Raw genomic sequence first — 16047 nt, 5'->3', positions numbered from 1 at the left:
AAGAATTTTCAGAATTTTTAAATGTTTTTTTAACAAATATCGCCGAACTATGAAAATTAAAAAATTCAATATCTCCTAAAGTATTTGGAATTTCTTATCTCCGCCGATTGTTTTGAAAAGAGGAAGTGAAAGAGCATATACTAAAAGTATTTTCGGATTTTTAGCATTTTTTTTCGCATATACCGCTACTCTACATATTTACCCTAATTTGTTTTCTATTTAAAGTGAGTATTGTTCATTATTGTTCAATATTCACTTGGAATGGAAAAGCAAGTAAGGTAGAAGACAGTCCTTGCCTCAGCTGTAACTATCTGACATTAAATATGCCTGTCTTTTTGAAAAGGCGTCGGCTATGCAGTATTCCCAAGGATCTCTGGGGAGTCAGGATCTAGTTGCAGCTGGCATCAACAGGATCAAGGGTATCTCTAGTTTAAAACAGCCATGGCTATGCTGTTAAAGCACAAAATGTCACTACATTTACATTACAGGTAATATTTACAATAATTTTATACCAACCATTACCAGGAAATACAATTGTTCACATGTGGTGGGAACAGTAGTTTATTCAGTGGCAGCAGCTGAGTTACAGCACGGATGAATGTAAAATGGGTAATTACGTGTGAAGTTTTTTTAAACTATCTGAAACCTCCTCGAGAGAATTATTATAAATAAAACAAAGAACTGAATAAATCAATTTTTGGGTGTTTACCTCTTTCTTTCATAGTGTGGCATCCCTGGGAGCAGTACCAGATGTAAAAACGGGAGGGGATGTAGGCTTTTGGCATAGTTTACATGAATATCACAGGTCAGCAGTTGTCTAGGAGAAGTCTAACCATTGCGATATTTCAAATTAGTTTATTGATAATTTACTATTTTATGGTTTGTTTAGGTTAGGTTAGCTACATTAAAAATACCACAAATTCATGTGAATGGTCTGTAGGTTGCTACATTTAAAACTTCAACAAAGTGAGACTAGTTGTTTTGATTTAAATTTGGTTAGTGTGCAAGAATCAGGAAAATATACAAAAATATAAATTGGAAATCATTTTTTTCAGGAAGTCAAGCAATTACCAATACAATAAAATATAAAGAAACTATAAATAACTGACCTTTGGAATGACTTAAAACCGCTCATAACTTTCAAATGCCATGTTTCAAGTATTCAGCAAGGCGGAATTCATATACATCTACGAACATGCTACACCTATTCCTCACTTAGCACGTCTTCAGATTGCGCGGATTCATTTAGCGCGATGTTCATTTTACTGCCCCAGTCTTGAATAGCATGTCTGAAAATTATAGTTAGCACAAAATCACGGCAGGCAAAAAAAAAAGTCGAGCACGACGCCACGAAGTCTGTTTCAACTTCTGTAAACAACAGATGTGCTGTGGGATACAGTTAGCCAAACAATGGCGCGCAGGTCTGTCTACGCTATCGGCTGTTGTACAAACATCAGCTATGGCAAGTTAAATTGCGGCTATGGAGTGTAAAGGACCAAATGTTTTTATGTCCGCACGTATGCCACCGTGCCGTACCGTTGTCGCCTGGCCACAGACCGGGCCGTGAACTCAGTCTAGCCAGTGGCAGGGAATTCACTCAAACAAAAGCAACGTCTGACTATTCATCTGCCGGTAACTGTACGTGCTTGATCACTCACAATGCATCGTGTTCAAGTATTTGAGACAAAACTATAAGTATTACAGCGCACAGATTGTCATGAAGGCCACGCTTATGTTGGTCGCACTGTAGTTTTAAGCAAGTCAACTGTGCGCTCAATTGTAGGAAATAAGGACTCTTACCAAAAGTTTATATACCTAAGTGTGAAGCTGTTGGTTGTACTAGCGGGAATATATTTGACATTAGGTACCAGAAAACGTGGAAAAGTTGTTAAATGACTGTTGCAATGAAAACAAATAATCATTTGCCTGACAGGATTGATGTGAACCAGGTGGTGATATGCGAATAAGCACTTTAATTTTTGAAAAATTAAAATGTAATTATTCGGACAGTAATATCGGTTTCACTGTCAGTAAAGGATGGTTTGGAAAGGTACGCAACATGAGTTGAAGGTCACGCCCGGGCGGGCAAGTCAGCCAGCCGACTGACGATAAAGTACATAACCACATATCTCCCGATACGCAGTGTCGTATTTGTCTACAAAGTGCGATGGGACGCATATAAAGATAAATGGTGTGACATATTTATAGTTTGTTATTCAATGCATTTACATTATGTAAAGTAGGTATGTTTTCCTACACAATTACGAATACATTAAATAAATTAACCTTGCTATTTAATGGAAAGTAATGCTTCAGAATACGCAATTGCGATTAACACGGGCATAACTAGGAACAAATTAGTCGTGCTAAGTGAGGGATAGGTGCACTAGAAAATAATTCTGCCTCAGGTCTTACACTGAAGATTACAATCATTGCAATTGTGAATTCATTTTTTTTTATTTCATGTTGCAAAGAAAAAAATTGTTTCCAGTATACAATTTGATTTTTTAAGGAGCGTTGTACAATTGTTTAAAACAAAACTTCATAACTTAACATTTTTATGAAAAGTTTATTGTGCTTTGATGTCCACACAAAATGTAAAATTTTATTTTGCAAAAAACCGCTGTGTGCCAGGCACACAAAGAATTGGGACAGTTGCATTGCACAACATGTGCAGTCATACCACACACACAAATTCTTTCAAAATAATACTTTAAATTTTTAAGAGCATGTATTATCACAGGTTCAACTTTGTGATCAAGAATTTAAGGATTCAAAATGTTACTCAAGGTTTCCTTTACAAAATATTGTGAAAAATCAGTTGATAATGGCTTTAAAAGTGCACTGAAAACACAGTTTTAGACCATTTTCAAATGTCTTTGCACTGTACACAAATCTCCATCCTGTGTAGATAGGGACAGGTCGTTGTGAAGGTACAGTACACACGTCTCGCGTGGAACTGTCACGCGTGAGACAGAGATTCACGGCTTGTGATGCGAAGAACCATTACCCCCCCCCCCCCCCCCCCCTTGCCATTATCGCGATGGCGAGGAAGTAATTATTTGTTTACACATTGAAAAATTAAACATGCTCTGTAAGACTACTTACAGATTTCAGTTATATTTTTTAATGTAAAAATTAAAATAATACATATCTTTTGTAAGCAATATCACTATCTTGTAGTTAAAAATATTTTATTTAACTGTGTATGATGATGTCATATACTAAACATTTGCAAAGAGTATGTTATTTCAGTAGTGTTTAAAGAAAAATTATTATTATTCATTATCATTGGAGTTAAGATCACTTTTAAATTACTCAAATGTTCAAGAATAAAAATTCAGTGTTTGGTGTGAACAGACATCAACAAATAGCTGTAAAACTGTAGACATTATAAGATAACAATATACTGATATTCAAGTCATTAAGTCACTGCTTTTATTGAATGTAAAGACTACAAGACATGTAGTATTGTTAGCCATAGGTATTCTGAGATAGTTGTGTTTGTAGTTGCATGCAGTGCACAGAGTGAACCAGGCGGTCACTGGGACTGACCCCAACACGCAGTGTGGGTCGCTGGGAGGTGTCGAGAGAACAAGTGGTCACTGCGGTACTTGGTGACCGTGCTGGGTTTAGCCGAGCCGAGTGACCTTACACTGGACACTTCTTAGTCGTGCGACATTTCATCTGCAATTTTGTTGTAAATACTTTTTTTCAATGACTGCATAGGGCTTATCTGTGATTGATCTCAGTCATTTGTGAGGTTGAGCTTTAAACTTTAATTGAGATTACTCATAGCTGGCCTTAACCTTAATAATTTCAAGAATATTTCATGAAAAAGATTTTCTTTTGAGTAAATAAGATCTATTAGCTTCTTAACTTTGTATGAGACATTTTTAATAATATGATGTAAAAATTTTTATTGATATTCTGAAATAGTGTGTTGGGGTAAAATAGTGACTATTCATACAAATATTTCTGTGCTTATACGTAACCATTAATATCACATACATATATGTAGTGTTCCATTCTTTGTGATGATTATTCACAGATAAAGAATATTACTCATATAGCTTCAGAATTGCTTCATAACAGCAGTAAAAAAAATACTTAAGCATAGTTTATTATAATACGTCTTGCTTTTTTAGTTCAACAGCTTGACCCTAATTTTCTTCCAATCACGTAACACCAATGGTGTCCTTAGATTTGTTGTTACTTCAATTTTTTAATGGTAATTGCAAATGAATACATTGAATAAAGATAACCATTAAAATTAAATGGGCAACATTTTCAACAAGCTGATGTTAGTAGCCCGGACACTACCATGTTTGGGAACTCACTGCTCGGAACAGTCCTACGCGTTGTGAAGCGGTTCACGCGGTTTGTGAAACCACAACAGAGCCTCCACTCAAACCACAATATGTCTACAACTGCTCACACTGATAGATATTTACTCACTAAACAAACATTCAGTGAAAGAGATGACACATTATTCTAGATGAGTCCTGGCCAAGACTTCCTGTGAAGTATTAGTAACAAGTTAACAGTGGTTTATAAATGATGTTCCTTCATTAATGCTCAATGAATCTTCTTTGTGTCTCATATGTTTCCTTCACCCTGGTTGGTTGAGCCGACACTCAGAGCCGTGTGTGACCAACCAGCCGTGCCCGCGCGCCCGTGCGACGGTAGCCCTGACGTGCTGGAACATATCATCAAACAACACCCAAACTACCAATTCTACAGGCTAATAATAGTTGGATACATCAAGTTACCCACCTTTTTTACAAACTTGTATCCAATTATAGGCCTGAATCACTTCTCAATAAATTTGCCGAAGTATGTGATCAAAACATATTTGGGAATCTTAGCTTTGACTTTAAAAAAATAAGCTTTCAGATAATCAACATGGTATCAGAACCGCAAAAAAAAATATATATATATATATCTTAAGCCTGTTTATGCCAATGTAACAATGCATGGTCACCGTCAGTTTGCTGTCTATTATTTTGATCTTGCAAAAACTTTCGACACCATTGATCATAATAAATTACTTGAAAAACTATCAGATGTATGATTAACAAGTAAATACTTAATATGGTTTTATAGATGCCTTAAGGAATAAAGTTTTTATGTTTCAATCAACAAGAAAGATTCTGATTTACAAGTATCTGGTTCTGGTGTTCCTCAAGGAAGTACTTTATCTCATTTATTATTTGATATTTTTATTGATGGTATTGTAAAAGTATTAAACCACTCTCATGGTCTACTGTTTGCAGATTTCTCAAAAATATACTGGAAAATAACTTCTTTTCAGAATGTGTTTTACTCCAAAATGCTGAATTTTGCAAACTAAATGTAGTTAATCATAACCAAGGATACCTACTATAATTACATTTATGAGAATATTTCACCTTATTTAATTTGATTATATATTATTTATTTATTTGAAGTTGTGAGATGTCACCCAACAACTGAAATCCATACAAACAAATACATAAATAATAACAAACAAGAAACAAATAACAAACTTTCACAGAAATTAAAAAAAGTTAAAAAAAAAAACATAGACAAAGACCATACGTACTTGATTACATTAAACAACTATTCACTTATAATTGTAAACATCAACAATATTAAAACAGATACTAACAGTAAAAAAATGGAAACAGTGATTTCAATATTGAACCCAAAATAGAACAGTACAAATTAATAAAACTTAGGGCGGGATTAATAGTGGAAGGCTTGTTTGGCGAATAAGTAATACTTTATAAAGTAGTGCTTATTCTTCAAGTAGTACTTATTCCAGCAATGAATTCATAAACCTATACTTGACGAAGTAATACTTGAACAAGCACTACTTATATTGGCCATGCTGTACTTCATGAAGTATCTCAAAAAGTAAAGGACAAATTTTGTGCCAACGTAACGCAAGCAAATATACTGCTGTAAATACATAGTTTACCTGTTTGAAAATAAAAATGCCCATTTTTCAAACCATATATGTGATTAAAATAATGAAATTAAAACGTAAGATGATATTTATATTTTATTTGATAGTGAACTTGAATAACATAAATATGAACATGTATTAAAAACGAATTTACAACTACATAAATATGTTTTTAATGTTTGTGTCTGTGATTTATATAGAGGTGTAAAAGTAACGAAAAAATGTGTACCCGTATGTATTCGTTACTATAACAAATTATACTCGTTATTATCGTATCGTTACGTTACTCGTTACTTCTGATACCGCATATGCTATGTTATGTTGCAGCAACGAATTGAGTCGTATTGCGTACGTGTACTGTACGCCGCGTACAGTATGACGTCGGGTAAATAATAATAAATTGAATATAAACAATTAACAATATTTGATAATTAACTGTTTTTGTTAACCAAGAAACAATAAAATCTCATTAGAGAAGCTTTTTTATATTATCTCTTTTATGATAAGAACAAAAAAAAACATGAAAATACGCTATAATAAAAAAACAAAACATACATATTTCGAATTTGTAAAAAATACTTTCTTACGTTGTTTCTGTTCCACAGAACAGGTATTGTCTACACACACAATACCTTTAATAAACAGTAAAAAAAACTTGAACGGCGAATTTCCAAATTATACTTTACTTAATAAACAAACATCATTCTTTGTAACGTAAATTCATCGAATATGCGCGCGCATGCGTAAAACATACGAAAAATGTGAGTGACGAGGTACAGCCGTGTGTAATGTTTCGTTACTCGTTACTAGATGGCGCACCCGTTACTCAGTACCGAATACATACGGTTTGCTACAGATCTAGATCTATAAGCGGGTGAAGTTAACCACGTGGTAGCGAAACAACACACTAGCTGCAGAAGAGGTTATGTACGTAGCCTGTATTGTTTACAAAACTAAGCGGCAACTATTTGTTTCGTTTCTTTTTCCCAAATTGAATTTGTTTACTCTCTCAATTTTAATTTAATGTATGGAAAAATTAACGGAAATTAATACCTTACATTACCTATTCCTTACAACAAACAAATCCGTATCAGTACTGGAGTCACCTAGATAGCAGACTTCATGAAGTATTACTTATATCAATGAATAAGCATGGCTTATTTGATTATGAATACTTGCGAAACAAGGCAAACTTATTTCATGACTGTGAATTCAGAAGGAGTCATAAAACTGGGTGTAACTAGGAAATGGACAAAGTCTTGGTGGTGAAACAGTATCATGCAGGCAAGGATACCGGCGTGAAGGTGGAGTGTGATCAGAGGTAGCCACTGCTGTGGACCCGGGAGGGCGAGTGGTAGCCACTGCTGTGGACCCGGGACTGTGAGTGGTAGCCACTGCTGTGGACTCAGGAGTGCGAGTGGTAGCCACTGCTGTGGACCCGGGAGTGTGAGTGGTAGCCACTGCTGTGGACCCGGGACTGCGAATGGTAGCCACTGCTGTGGACCCGGGACTGTGAGTGGTAGCCACTGCTGTGGACCCGGGTGTGCGAGTGGTAGCCACTGCTGTGGACCCGGGAGGGCGAGTGGTAGCCACGGCTGTGGACCCGGGACTGTGAGTGGTAGCCACTGCTGTGGACCCGGGAGAGTGATCAGTGGTAGCCACTGCTGTGGACCCGGGACTGCGAGTGGTAGCCACTGCTGTGGACCCGGGTGTGCGAGTGGTAGCCACTGCTGTGGACCCGGCAGGGCGAGTGGTAGCCACTGCTGTGGACCCGGGACTGTGAGTGGTAGCCACTGCTGTGGACCCGGGAGTGTGATCAGTGGTAGCCACTGCTGTGGACCCGGGACTGCGAGTGGTAGCCACTGCTGTGGACCCGGGAGTGTGATCAATGGTAGCCACTGCTGTGGACCCGGGAGGGCGAGTGGTAGCCACTGCTGTGGACCCGGGACTGTGAGTGGTAGCCACTGCTGTGGACTCAGGAGTGCGAGTGGTAGCCACTGCTGTGGACCCGGGAGTGTGAGTGGTAGCCACTGCTGTGGACCCGGGACTGCGAGTGGTAGCCACTGCTGTGGACTCGGGAGTGTGAGTGGTAGCCACTGATGTGGACCCGGGAGGGCGAGTGGTAGCCACTGCTGTGGACCCGGGACTGTGAGTGGTAGCCACTGCTGTGGACCCGGGAGAGCGAGTGGTAGCCACTGCTGTGGACCCGGGACTGCGAGTGGTAGCCACTGCTGTGGACCCGGGTGTGCGAGTGGTAGCCACTGCTGTGGACCCGGGACTGTGAGTGGTAGCCACTGCTGTGGACCCGGGAGTGTGATGAGTGGTAGCCACTGCTGTGGACCCGGGTGTGCGAGTGGTAGCCACTGCTGTGGACCCGGGACTGCGAGTGGTAGCCACTGCTGTGGACCCGGGAGTGTGATGAGTGGTAGCCACTGCTGTGGATCCGGGACTGTGAGTGGTAGCCACTGCTGTGGACCCGGGTGTGCGAGTGGTAGCCACTGCTGTGGACCCGGGATAGTGAGTGGTAGCCACTGCTGTGGACCCGGGTGTGCGAGTGGTAGCCACTGCTGTGGACCCGGGACTGCGAGTGGTAGCCACTGCTGTGGACCCGGGTGTGCAAGTGGTAGCTACTGCTGTGTACCCGGGACTGCGAGTGGTAGCCACTGCTGTGGACCCGGGAGTGTGATGAGTGGTAGCCACTGCTGTGGACCCGGGAGTGCGAGTGGTAGCCACTGCTGTGGACCCGGGAGTGTGAGTGGTAGCCACTGCTGTGGACCCGGGACTGTGAGTGGTAGCCACTGCTGTGGACTCGGGAGTGTGAGTTGTAGCCACTGCTGTGGACCCGGGAGTGCGAGTGGTAGCCACTGCTGTGGACCCGGGAGTGTGATGAGTGGTAGCCACTGCTGTGGACCCGGGAGTGCGAGTGGTAGCCACTGCTGTGGACCCGGAAGTGTGATGAGTGGTAGCCACTGCTGTGGACCTGGGAGTGCGAGTGGTAGCCACTGCTGTGGACCCGGGACTGCGAGTGGTAGCCACTGCTGTGGACCCGGGAGTGTGATGAGTGGTAGCCACTGCTGTGGATCCGGGACTGTGAGTGGTAGCCACTGCTGTGGACCCGGGTGTGCGAGTGGTAGCCACTGCTGTGGACCCGGGATAGTGAGTGGTAGCCACTGCTGTGGACCCGGGTGTGCGAGTGGTAGCCACTGCTGTGGACCCGGGACTGCGAGTGGTAGCCATTGCTGTGGACCCGGGTGTGCAAGTGGTAGCTACTGCTGTGTACCCGGGACTGCGAGTGGTAGCCACTGCTGTGGACCCGGGAGTGTTATGAGTGGTAGCCACTGCTGTGGGCCCGGGAGTGCGAGTGGTAGCCACTGCTGTGGACCCGGGAGTGTGAGTGGTAGCCACTGCTGTGGACCCGGGACTGTGAGTGGTAGCCACTGCTGTGGACTCGGGAGTGTGAGTTGTAGCCACTGCTGTGGACCCGGGAGTGCGAGTGGTAGCCACTGCTGTGGACCCGGGAGTGTGATGAGTGGTAGCCACTGCTGTGGACCCGGGAGTGCGAGTGGTAGCCACTGCTGTGGACCCGGAAGTGTGATGAGTGGTAGCCACTGCTGTGGACCTGGGAGTGCGAGTGGTAGCCACTGCTGTGGACCCGGGACTGCGAGTGGTAGCCACTGCTGTGGACTCAGGAGTGCGAGTGGTAGCCACTGCTGTGGACCCGGGAGTGTGATGAGTGGTAGCCACTGCTGTGGACCCGGGAGTGCGAGTGGTAGCCACTGCTGTGGACCCGGGAGTGCGAGTGGTAGCCACTGCTGTGGACCCGGGACTGTGAGTGGTAGCCACTGCTGTGGACCTGGGACTGTGAGTGGTAGCCACTGCTGTGGACTCGGGAGTGTGAGTGGTAGCCACTGCTGTGGACCCGGGAGTGCGAGTGGTAGCCACTGCTGTGGACCCGGGACTGCGAGTGGTAGCCACTGCTGTGGACCCGGGACTGTGAGTGGTAGCCACTGCTGTGGACCCGGGACTGTTAATGGTAGCCACTGCTGTGGACCCGGGACTGTGAGTGGTAGCCACTGCTGTGGACTCGGTAGTGTGAGTGGTAGCCACTGCTGTGGACCCGGGAGTGCGAGTGGTAGCCACTGCTGTGGACCCGGGACTGTGAGTGGTAGCCACTGCTGTGGACCCGGGACTGTGAGTGGTAGCCACTGCTGTGGACCCGGGACTGCGAGTGGTAGCCACTGCTGTGGACCCGGGACTGCGAGTGGGAGCCACTGCTGTGGACTCGGGAGTGTGAGTGGTAGCCACTGCTGTGGACCCGGGAGTGCGAGTGGTAGCCACTGCTGTGGACCCGGGAGTGCGAGTGGTAGCCACTGCTGTGGACTCGAGTGCGAGTGGTAGCCACTGCCGTGGACCCGGGACTGCGAGTGGTAGCCACTGCTGTGGACTCGGGAGTGTGAGTGGTAGCCACTGCTGTGTACCCGGGAGTGCGAGTGGTAGCCACTGCTGTGGACCCGGGAGTACGAGTGGTAGCCACTGCTGTGGACTCGGGAGTGTGAGTGGTAGCCACTGCTGTGTACCCGGGACTGCGAGTGGTAGCCACTACTGTGGACTCGAGTGCGAGTGGTAGCCACTGCTGTGGACCCGAGAGTGCGAGTGGTAGCCACTGCTGTGGACCCGGGACTGCGAGTGGTAGCCACTGCTGTGGACTCGGGAGTGTGAGTGGTAGCCACTGCTGTGGACCCGGGAGTGCGAGTGGTAGACACTGCTGTGGACCCGGGAGTGCGGGTGGTAGCCACTGCTGTGGACTCGAGTGCGAGTGGTAACCACTGCTGTGGACCCGGGACTGCGAGTGGTAGCCACTGCTGTGGACTCGGGAGTGTGAGTGGTAGCTACTGCTGTGGACTCGAGTGCGAGTGGTAGCCACTGCTGTGAACCCGGGAGTGCGAGTGGTAGCCACTGCTGTGGACTCGGGAGTGTGAGTGGTAGCCACTGCTGTGGACCCGGGAGTGCGAGTGATAGCCACTGCTGTGGACCCGGGAGTGCGAGTGGTAGCCACTGCTGTGGACCCGGGAGTGCGAGTGGTAGCCACTGCTGTGGACCCGGGAGTGTGAGTGGTAGCCACTGCTGTGGACTCGGGAGTGCGAGTGGTAGCCACTGCTGTGGACCCGGGAGTGCGAGTGGTAGCCACTGCTGTGGACCCGGGAGTGCGAGTGGTAGCCACTGCTGTGGACCCGGGAGTGTGAGTGGTAGCCACTGCTGTGTACTCGGGAGTGCGAGTGGTAGCCACTGCTGTGGACCCGGGAGTGCGAGTGGTAGCCACTGCTGTGGACCCGGGAGTGCGAGTGGTAGCCACTGCTGTGGACCCGGGAGTGCGAGTGGTAGCCACTGCTGTGGACCCGGGAGTGCGAGTGGTAGCCACTGCTGTGGACCCGGGAGTGTGAGTGGTAGCCACTGCTGTGGACTCGGGAGTGCGAGTGGTAGCCACTGCTGTGGACCCGGGAGTGTGAGTGGTAGCCACTGCTGTGGACTCGGGAGTGCGAGTGGTAGCCACTGCTGTGGACTCGAGTGCGAGTGGTAGCCACTGCTGTGGACCCGGGAGTGCGAGTGGTAGCCACTGCTGTGGACCCGGGAGTGCGAGTGGTAGCCACTGCTGTGGACCCGGGAGTGCGATAGGTAGCCACTGCTGTGGACCCGGGAGTGCGAGTGGTAGCCACTGCTGTGGACTCGGGAGTGTGAGTGGTAGCCACTGCTGTGGACTCGGGAGTGCGAGTGGTAGCCACTGCTGTGGACCCGGGAGTGTGAGTGGTAGCCACTGCTGTGGACTCGGGAGTGCGAGTGGTAGCCACTGCTGTGGACTCGAGTGCGAGTGGTAGCCACTGCTGTGGACCCGGGAGTGCGAGTGGTAGCCACTGCTGTGGACCCGGGAGTGCGAGTGGTAGCCACTGCTGTGGACTCGGGAGTGTGAGTGGTAGCCACTGCTGTGGACCCGGGAGTGTGAGTGGTAGCCACTGCTGTGGACTCGAGTGCGAGTGGTAGCCACTGCTGTGGACTCGAGCGTGAGTGGTAGCCACTGCTGTGGACTCGAGTGCGAGTGGTAGCCACTGCTGTGGACTCGAGCGTTAGTCGTAGCCACTGCTGTGGACTCGAGCGTGAGTGGTAGCCACTGCTGTGGACTCGAGTGCGAGTGGTAGCCACTGCTGTGGACCCGGGAGTGCGAGTGGTAGCCACTGCTGTGGACCCGGGAGTGCGAGTGGTAGCCACTGTTGTGGACTCGAGCGTGAGTGGTAGCCACTGCTGTGGACTCGAGCGTGAGTGGTAGCCACTGCTGTGGACTCAAGCGTGAGTGGTAGCCACTGCTGTGGACCTGGGAGTGCGAGTGGTAGCCACTGCTGTGGACCCGGGAGTGCGAGTGGTAGCCACGGCTGTGGACTCGAGTGCGAGTGGTAGCCACTGCTGTGGACCCGGGACTGCGAGTGGTAGCCACTGCTGTGGACTCGGGAGTGTGAGTGGTAGCCACTGCTGTGGACCCGGGACTGTGAGTGGTAGCCACTGCTGTGGACTCAAGCGTGAGTGGTAGCCACTGCTGTGGACCTGGGAGTTTGAGTGGTAGCCACTGCTGTGGACCCGGGAGTGCGAGTGGTAGCCACGGCTGTGGACTCGAGTGCGAGTGGTAGCCACTGCTGTGGACCCGGGACTGCGAGTGGTAGCCACTGCTGTGGACTCGGGAGTGTGAGTGGTAGCCACTGCTGTGGACTCGGGAGTGCGAGTGGTAGCCACTGCTGTGGACTCGAGTGCGAGTGGTAGCTACTGCTGTGGACCCGGGACTGCGAGTGGTAGCCACTGCTGTGGACCCGGGACTGCGAGTGGTAGCCTGCTGCAGCGAGATGTGTGTGTTCCAGATCGCCCCAGCCACGATGACAGAACACAAGTCCATGAAGGACATTGCAACCATGAGCAAAGAAGAAGTACTCAAGTTTATCAATTCTTTTGATACAATCATTTCTGACTGCGATGGTGAGTTTTTTTCCCCCTATTTTTCTTCAGAAATTAATATCTTCAAAAAATATGTTTTGGTTTGGCTTTTTTCATAAAAGTAATGCTTTTTAGTGTTTAACTATTTCGAATCTTTTGTATCCAGTTTATTTAAGTTATTAATAAACATTTATTTACTGACTGGCTTATGCATTTTAAATGTAGGCATGTAATTAGGGAACTGGACATCCAAGGTAAACAACTGTCCGCTGATACTGAAGCAGCTCAACTTTTCAAAGATTCTTTAAAAAATTATTTATAAAGAGGGCTACAAAAAAAATTCAATGTGTAAAATGCAGAAATGGGTTTGTATTGGAAGAAAATGCTTACAAATTCCTTAGTTTTTAAAGACAAAATGTCATCCCCTGGCGTCAAGGCAAGCTAATCATGCATTACTGCTCTGGTGTGTGGGAACGTTACCAGATCACACAGGCTTTCTTTGTTTCTCATAGGAAAATCTAAAAATCAGCTGTGCTTCAATAGGATAAAAAAATTTGCCATTCATCTATAAAAACCAAAACAAATTGTGTATGGTAGAATGGTACAAAAACGTATTTATTCCAGAAGTTATAAAGCATCTGGGTGCAACTGGGAATTGTGGAGATGTTTTGTTGTTATTGATAACGCCCCGAGTCATCCATCTAATCTTTCACAGGAAAGAGTCAACGGCAGATTTAAAGTTTCTTTTGTGCCTCCCAACGTAACTTCAGTCCTCCAGCCAGTGGACCAGGGGGTATTCCGAACATTCACACGTCATCTCTGTTGCTGTGCGTGGTTCCGAGCGGGCAGAGTGCCTGGGCCTCCGTCGAGGTCTCACCTGGCTGAGCTCGGAACAAGACAGCTGAACAGCCACCACACAGTGCAGTTGCGTCAGGAATGGCTGGAATGTGATGATGACCACCTGGCTACTCTCACGGAAGACCGTGGCGATAAGGACAAACCACTGAGGAAGCCCTGCATTGCCCAGAGACAGTCTTGAAGTGGGCGGAGCAACCAGAACAGCGTGGCTATTCAACTGCTTTCATTCAAACGTGTAACAGATTTAGCAGCAAGGAAACGAGTGTCCTCTCTGAAGCAAAAGAAAATATTGGACTTATTTTCTTAAAATTTATGTAGACCTACAGCTACCGTACTTTTAATTTTCTGCAGATTTTTTTGACCATTTTATTGCTTACATAATTGATTCTTTGTTTCATTATTCTGTGTTTGTGTGTTCCTTTGTGTACTGCAATTTGTTTACATATTAGTTGTGTGAGCATAGTAGTACAAAACACATACATGTTTGTGTTTATTATCACTTTTTATTTGTTTCACTGTGCTCGCATAACCGTAGTATGTTTTTTTTTCCGAAAATGATCAGTTATCCAAAATATTCTTTATTAGAACAGCCCAGTTACCTATTAGTTCGGACAGTCAATGCTCCACTGTGTGTGTGTGTGTGTGCGTGTATATACATCTATAACATTTTTATAATTTTGCATTAATCACTTCCAAACTGATACATAAAATGTAGTAATGGAAAATTTTGGTCGAGTTCGATAATGGGCATAATCTGACCAAATGAGCAGAAATGGGAAAGGTTGTTTGAAAAACAGAAAAATCGCCATAACTTCCATAATATGACAAATATTGCATTCTTTTGAACATATTATAAGTCGTAGAAGTAATGCCAAAATGATTTGTCTAAATAATGTGTTATACTACAAACCATAACTGCAAGGAATGGACACGGGGGTAGTAATCCGCTCAGATTGTTTGCTTGTAGATCGTGTGGTAGTGTCTACTCCTCAGAGCGTGGCACACAGGCAGGATGCCTGTCGGATGAAACTGCACCTGGGCACATTTTGGTTATAACCTCTCCTTATTAAAAATGAGAGATGAATATACGAACTACTTTTGTATTATATTCGTCCTTAAACAAATCACAATCTAGCAGTTATTAGTTTTATCTTATGTTATTTCTGATAATTTGACAAAAGTGCATTTTGATGTATTTTCAAGAGAGAAATATTCTTAGAAATAATTTTAGGCCCTAAGTTATCGTCCGTTTTATTGTATTTGGTAGCTAGGACTGAGTATCGACAGTACACACCTAACTGTTCCAGCTAAACACTAGAGGGACCAAGAGGGAACATGCTCCCAGCTTGGCTTGCATAGTCTCGTTCACCAGGTGACAAGTGTTGTACTTCACGGTCCAGGTTGCTACACAGTGACATTAGAAGAGCACAACAAGCGTGTCTAACACAATCTTGTTAACTATTTCTTGTAGGGTTGGATTTTGTATTTAAATGTATTACCGATCTTACTAGCTGCAGACAGAGTGGGCCTGTGCAGTGAGTGTTAGCAGGCAAGAGGACAAGCAAGGAAGACATCAGTTACAGAAGTAATGTCCTGGTTTTGGGGAAGCTGTAATTATGAAATAGCTGTTGGCAGAACTGAATGTCAGTGGGCGAGTGGGATGTGTGAGAGAGCCACGGATGGCACTGCCGGAGGGTTCTTGGTGAGGAAGCAGTTTGTCAAGAGCGCAGGCAAGTCTCCCCAGGGCAGTCACAGTTCAGTGCAGTTTCGCCCATGCCGTTGCAGTCAAGCTCTCCAAACACTGCTCTATCAGGAGCGGGCTTATCTGCCGTAGCCAGGGGCAAGAGCTTGTTTCAGTTGTGCTGTTGGCTCCGACTGCTGATAACTTATCACTTAACGTACTTGTGGTTTTCAGGATTATTGAGATTGTGATTGATTAGTGGGTTTTGTGTAGAACTTGGTCTTCCAGACTTGGATGTGTGGGGGTAGGGGGAGGGACGCAGACGGCAGCTGAAACATCCACAGAACTGCAGTCCCCCCTGTGTCTCGAACAGTACGTCTGATACGTCTCGTTTCACCAACCAGACGAGTTGCTGCACAGATAGCCAAGTACTTTCTAAAACAAATATCTTACGTCTGGGGCAGTGTGTGATAGTTTCAGATTATCTTTGAATGCAGTTTCAGATTGTTGTGTACATGCAGAAAATACAAGGAAGACGATGGGACATATGTTACACCTTACTTGCAAAATGATGAATATTTGTGTA

The 16047-nt window shown here is 45.6% G+C and overlaps 1 protein-coding gene across 4 annotated transcripts in view; it reads left to right on the top strand.

The window, feature by feature from the left end:
- Positions 1 to 16047, top strand: part of LOC134535732 (glycerol-3-phosphate phosphatase-like) — a 67881-nt gene that overhangs the window by 1941 nt on the left and 49893 nt on the right. For 3 of the 4 annotated variants that reach the window (XM_063374954.1, XM_063374953.1, XM_063374955.1), the window contains exon 2: positions 12850 to 12964. In XM_063374954.1, the coding sequence (XP_063231024.1) occupies positions 12850 to 12964 (115 nt within the window). Of the gene's footprint in view, positions 1 to 12849; positions 12965 to 16047 lie in introns of those variants that run through there. The other variant, XM_063374956.1, reaches the window with a different exon arrangement.

This window comes from Bacillus rossius, chromosome 10 (assembly GCF_032445375.1).
Source record: "Bacillus rossius redtenbacheri isolate Brsri chromosome 10, Brsri_v3, whole genome shotgun sequence".
In the NCBI taxonomy this organism is placed as follows: Eukaryota; Metazoa; Arthropoda; class Insecta; order Phasmatodea; family Bacillidae; genus Bacillus; species Bacillus rossius.
The sequence above is the reverse complement of the archived record's forward strand: the minus strand, read 5'-3'. Positions and strand labels throughout refer to the sequence as shown.